Consider the following 5,751-nt stretch of genomic DNA (forward strand, 5'->3'; position numbering starts at 1 on the left):
TTACTTTGTTGAAGCACCTTTGGCAGTGATTACAGCCGTGAGTCTGTAATGCTAAAAGCTTGGCACACCTTTATTTGGGGAGTTTCTCCTATTCTTCTCTGCAGACCTCAAGCTTTGTCAGGTTTGATGGGGAGCGTCGCTGCACAGATATTTTCAGGTCTCTACAGAAATGTTTGATTGGGTTCAAGTCCAGGCTCTGGCGGGGTCACTCAAGGACATTCAGAGACTTGTCCCAAAGCCACTCCTACATTGTCTTGGCTGTGTGATTAGGGTCATTGTCCTGTTGGAAGGTAAATCTTAGCCCAGATCTGAGGTCCTGAGCGCTATGGAGCAGATTTTTATCAAGGACCTCTCTGTCCTTTGCTCCGTTAATCTTTGCCTCGATCCTAACTAGTCTCCCAGTCCCTGTCGCTGAAAAGCATCCCCACAGTATGATGCTGCCACCACTATGCTTCACCGTAGGGATGGTGCCAGGTTTCTACCAGACACAATGATTGACATTCAGGCCAAAGAGTTCAATCTTGGTTTCATCAGACCAGAGAATCTTGTTTCTCATGGTCTGAGTCTTTAGGTGCCTTTTGGCAAACTCCAAGTGGGCTGTCATATGCCATTTACTGAGAAGTTGCTTCCATCTGGCCACTCTACCATAAAGGCCTGATTGGTAGAGTGATGCAGAGATGGTTTTCTTTCTTTCTCCATTCTACCCATAGGAACCTTAGAGCTCTGTCAGAGTGACCATGAGGTTCTTGGTCACCTCGCTGACCAAGGCCCTTCTCCCCCGATTGCTCAGTTTGGCCCGGGCCGGCTTGCTCTAGGAAAAGTCTTGGTGTTTTCAAACATCTTGCATTTAAGAATGATGGAGGCCACTGTGTTCTTGGGGATCTTCAATGCAGAAGAAATGTTTTGGTACCCTTCCCCAGACCTGTGCCTTGACATAATCTGGTCTCAAAGCTCTACGGACAATTCCTTCGACCCCATGTCTTGGTTTTTGCTCTCACATGCACTGTCAACTGTGGGACTTTGTATAGACAGTGTGTGTGCCTTTCCAAATCATGCCTACTCAATTTAATTTACCACAGGTGGACTCCAATCAAGTTGTAGAAACATCTCAAGGATGATCAATGGAAACAGTCTCATAGCAAAGGATCTGAATACTTGTGTAAAAAAGGTATTTCTCTTTTTAATTTTTAATACATTTGCAAAAATGTCTGAAAACCTCTTTTTGCTTTGTCATTATGGGGTATCATACTGTGGGAATGATTTCATTGGCAGGGACTGGAGACTAGTCAGAATCCAGGGAAAGATGAACAGAGCAAAGTACAGAGAGATCCTTGATGAAAACCTGCTCCAGAGCGCTCAGGACCTCAGACTGGGGTGAAGGTTCACCTTCCAACAGGAGAACGACCCTAAGCATACAGCCAAGAAAACGCAGGAGTCTGTTTTTTTTATTTTATACATTTGAAAAAAAAATCTAAAAACCTGTTTTTGCTTTGTCATTATGGGGTATTGTGTGTAGATTGATGAGAGACGTTTTGTTTTGTAAGGCTGTAATGTAACAAAATGTGGAATAAGTCAAGGGGTCTGAATACTTGAATTCACTGTACATGGTGTTTTGCAGTCAAAACTATTATAGAACATCACCTTTTAAATCCACCCCTCAACTACTCTTAGACCATCCCCCTCTCCTGTCTGTACACTGCCCACTCATGATTTCCATGTGACATATATTTTTCAACTGTGCTGTGATGTTTCACATAAATTCTGAACCTGTCTAATCGCATGGTATCTACAGATTGCGAGTTAAAGATGACTAAAAGTACTAAAAGTATTATTATATTGTTGATTGATTGACTGTGGCTTTCCAAATCTCCCAACTGTGCTATTTGTTTTGTTATTTTAAGATTAGTGTTGTGATTTCTCAGCCATTAGTGAACTTGTGACCAGAAACCATAGGGGGCTATTTTACTTGTTGTTATTTTATTTGACCTCTCAGACTCATGCAGCTGCAGAACTAGCATAAAATCAAATCAAATCTAAATGTATTTGTCACATGCGCCGCATACAACACGTGTTGTATTGTGATTGGCTCTGGATAAGAGCGTCTGATAAATGACTAAAACGTCAAATGTAAACATGTGTGCTTAACACGTTTTGCCTTTCGTGTAAATTTCACGTTTTAAATTCCTGAACATTTACACGTTTTTTATGTAACTTTTTTTTATCAAGGTGTATTAGGTCAGGATTAAAGTTAGTAAATGTAGCCTATGTTTAGGGTGGTTTGCATTTTTGCTACTCAAATTGTACATTTGAATATGTATCTAAATGATCAACAATTATGATTTTATTACGATTGGTTGTATCTGTATTATCAATTAGTGAATAGGGAAATGTATCAGTATATTAATTACAGGTAGGCCTATAAGCCTACTATTAATATGACATTGATTTACCATTCAACCACGGTCACTATTTATGGTCCATAATGTCAATACTATCAGAGATCTGTTTGGAAAATCCCTTTGAGAAGGTAGAAGCCATATTTGCACACTTGAACCACAAAACAAATCGGGGCAGTGTAAGCAGCAGGTACCGTATTTACATGAATTATTTTGGCTCAACATTTTGAAAACGTGAAATCTTCTGGAATTTAAATTAATAAAATATAAACTTGCCTAATTAGATAGTTCATAATAAATTACCTTTACATTCTAAGCCTCATATTCAATTATAAAAGTTGATTATTTTCAAACCCAGCATTTTTAGATTGTCTGTTGTTAGATGTAGTTACTTTAACTTGTAGGCTTCAGGCTTCAAGATCGCGACCATAATATTAACAGCCATATTCACACTCATCACGTCCTCATCACGTCCTCATCACGTCCTCATCGGTGCAAAGTCTTTTGGATCATCTTGTTGAGGGCTACACATTTCTGTCCTTGTGGGTTCAATGTTTAACAAGCACGAATATAATATCTCGATATCCATGTTTTTTGCTGATTCGAATATGATTATGAAGATGGCTGTTGGCTTGAATCGGAGAAAAACAACTTTAGTTTACCAAGATATTTGTTATAACGAATCTACTGCATGTATCCGAATGTGGAAAGTTATTTTAAAGTTCAAGGCTTAGATCGAAAATACTGTCAAAAGTGTATTAACATTTTAGAAATGTAAATTGGTTTTCATTTCGATTTTAGCACTTGATATTAGCCTATATTGTTTCATAATCCTAATCCTACATTCCTCCTGTTTTATAATAAGAGCTATATGTGTTTTTGTGAGTAAATAAATTAAATGAGGATCTTTTTATTTTTTATTTTACCTTTATTTAACTAGGCAAGTCAGTTAAGAACAAATTCTTATTTTCAATGACGGCCTAGGAACAGTGGGTTAACTGCCTGTTCAACGGCAGAACGACAGATTTGTACCTTGTCAGCTCAGGGGTTTGAATTTGCAACCTTTCGGTTTTCTAGTCCAACGCTCTAACCACTAGGATTCCCAAATTGTGTTAAAGCTTTATTGAGTTATTATTTGTCTATACATTCCTGCGTAATAATTTCAATATTATTATCTAGGCCTTCTACGTTATTCAGGACCTGTATTTCATTTAGCTGTATCCTCAATGTTGTCTGAGGGATGTCGATAGGATTGTCCTTGCAGGTGTAGGCTACAGAATCAAAAAGGCTCATTGTGGGTCGAAATGATCTTACTCTCCACGAGAGAATAAATAAAGTATTTACACAGAAACGCATGTAGAAATCTCGACCCAGTGTCTTTGTCTTCTTCTAGTAGGCCTAAATCCATAAAGTTAATGAATGTCATGTTTTTGAGGCCTGGCTACGCCATTGTGTCAATGCATGCCCCCCCCACAAAGTGCATTGCTAGAGAGCCATGGCTGGAAGCAGAACATGTAGGGGTAGTATCCATATTGGTAGGCCGGGTAGAGAGGCATAGCTGGCGGACTGGACAGGTCATCCTCACCGTACTGTCTTTGATCGTCTCGAACCAGGACCTTCACCGCCACTTTCTTAGCTAGTGTGGCTGGTGTAGAGTAGTTACGGGAGGCTAGTTCGGCCGCCATCTGCCGCCGTTTGGTCTTATATCTCCGGTTCTGGAACCAGATTTTGACCTGGGTTTCCGTGAGCTTCAGGGCGCCCGCCAGGCCCGCCCGTTCAGGACCAGACAGGTAGCGCTGCACGTTAAACCGGCGCTCTAGCTCGTAGATCTGCGCGTGGGAGAAGGCCGCACGGGAGCGCTTCTTGTTACCAGATATGGGTTGGCCTACGGTGCTGTAACTACTTTCCCTCTCCTCCTCCTCCTCCTCTTCCTCCCTCTGTTTGTCTTGATCCAGACTGGGTAGTTGTTTGTTGTTTATGTCTGTATTGGAGGAAAAATGCCTTGTTGTTATTTGGCAGACAGGCGACCTCTTTATGCTTCAAATACCAACAACGTATGCTAGTCTATGTCGCTCCAACACAGCTTGTTTCCACATTACGTCTTTCTGGTAAACATGTCCACAATTACTTACACTGAGGTTTATTACTCAATAAATTACAAGTTCAAAGCCAGTAAGTAGGGTTATAATTTGACTCGTAATCATGTGATTATTAAGCATGATTCCTATTATATACAGCCTATTGCGTCGGTGGTTTTAAAATACAAATCGAAAGCCATATCAAACGTAGGCCTGGAAATAACCAAACAGATCGGACATTTTTCACTATATATGGAATTTAGTTTGTTCAAAGCTGAATTGATTTTGTTCACTGTCGGCCGATATAGGACAGTTTGCTCACTGTATATGACTATGGTTTAGTGAGACAAAGCATTATAGTCTGCAGTAGCCTATTGATCAGCATAATCGCATTCCATCAACAAACCTGTCATGATTGCATTTAGATTCCTGGTCGATATCAATAATCTTATAAACAGACTGAGACGGTGACGTACCTTTTCTGCATGACATGTATTCCGTCTCTTCTCCGGTGGACTCTTCACTACCGGCCTCAGACGTGGGGTTCCTGATGTCGCCCAAACCGGGAGAGGAACGAATATTTCCTTGGCGGATGTGTATCATCTCCATCTCATCCCGTTTGTGCTCCTCACTGCAGTCCGACGTGGATGAACCGGGGCCCCTCGAGGTCCCATCTCTGCTCTCGGTTGGCTGATCCCGGTTGATGGTGGCCAGTTTTAACGCGCATAGATCTGTCAGATCTCGTGAAATTTGAATGTGGTCTCGTGTGTCACGTCCCCGGGTGAGGATGTCGTTGATGGAGAAAGAGGGGCGGCCCAGCGCCATGATGACATTTACGCAAAACCAACTTTTATCACAACGCAAGTTTTATTAGGATATCCTCTCAACCCACTCTCGAAAGTAGTGCGGCCCGCAGATACAGAACCCCTCAACAATGAAAGCTCTCCAGGTATTGATTGGGTTGTCCCCTCTGCTCTTTTCTCTCGATCTTCTCCTGATGTCATTTAATTGCGGTGAAACAGCCTCTGGTCTAATCAACAGCGGATGTGTCAGTATATGTCATGTCTGCTTTACAACTCTCACTACTGCCAGTGAAGCCTGCGCTGATTGGCTGTGTGAGCTGATTATCCCCGCCCTGGACCGCCTTGTCGGGTAAAGTCTATCCCTCAAGCGCTTGACTTTAAGTGATGACGGAGAGATAAACTGGCTACTCGGGCGTCATTTGGAGACCAGGAGCAAAAGCCTGTAGTGATTGTATAAGTGTTATGGACTATGAT

General features: G+C 41.6%; 1 protein-coding gene across 1 annotated transcript; it reads right to left on the reverse strand.

The window, feature by feature from the left end:
* Nucleotides 1–3,503: 3,503 nt before the first annotated feature.
* On the reverse strand, nt 3,504–5,543 carry nkx3.3 (NK3 homeobox 3). The gene is made up of 2 exons (XM_046355312.1): nt 4,951–5,543; nt 3,504–4,377 (listed from the first exon to the last, which is right to left on the reverse strand). Exons 1-2 carry the CDS (start codon nt 5,297–5,299, stop codon nt 3,851–3,853), a joined length of 876 nt encoding a protein of 291 aa, XP_046211268.1. The 5' UTR covers nt 5,300–5,543; the 3' UTR covers nt 3,504–3,850.
* Between the last annotated feature and the right edge of the window lie 208 nt (nt 5,544–5,751).

This window comes from Oncorhynchus gorbuscha, linkage group LG07, assembly GCF_021184085.1.
Source record: "Oncorhynchus gorbuscha isolate QuinsamMale2020 ecotype Even-year linkage group LG07, OgorEven_v1.0, whole genome shotgun sequence".
Taxonomy (NCBI): domain Eukaryota; kingdom Metazoa; phylum Chordata; class Actinopteri; order Salmoniformes; family Salmonidae; genus Oncorhynchus; species Oncorhynchus gorbuscha.

What these genes read in the sequence shown, in the direction of transcription:
- nkx3.3 (XM_046355312.1), bottom strand. Translation starts at nt 5,299, where the DNA reads ATGGCGCTGGGCCGCCCCTCTTTCTCCATCAACGACATCCTCACCCGG. An exon ending in ATACATGTCATGCAGAAAAG is followed by an intron (nt 4,378 to 4,950) that starts GTACGTCACCGT and finishes CCTCCAATACAG; the next exon opens with ACATAAACAACAAACAACTA.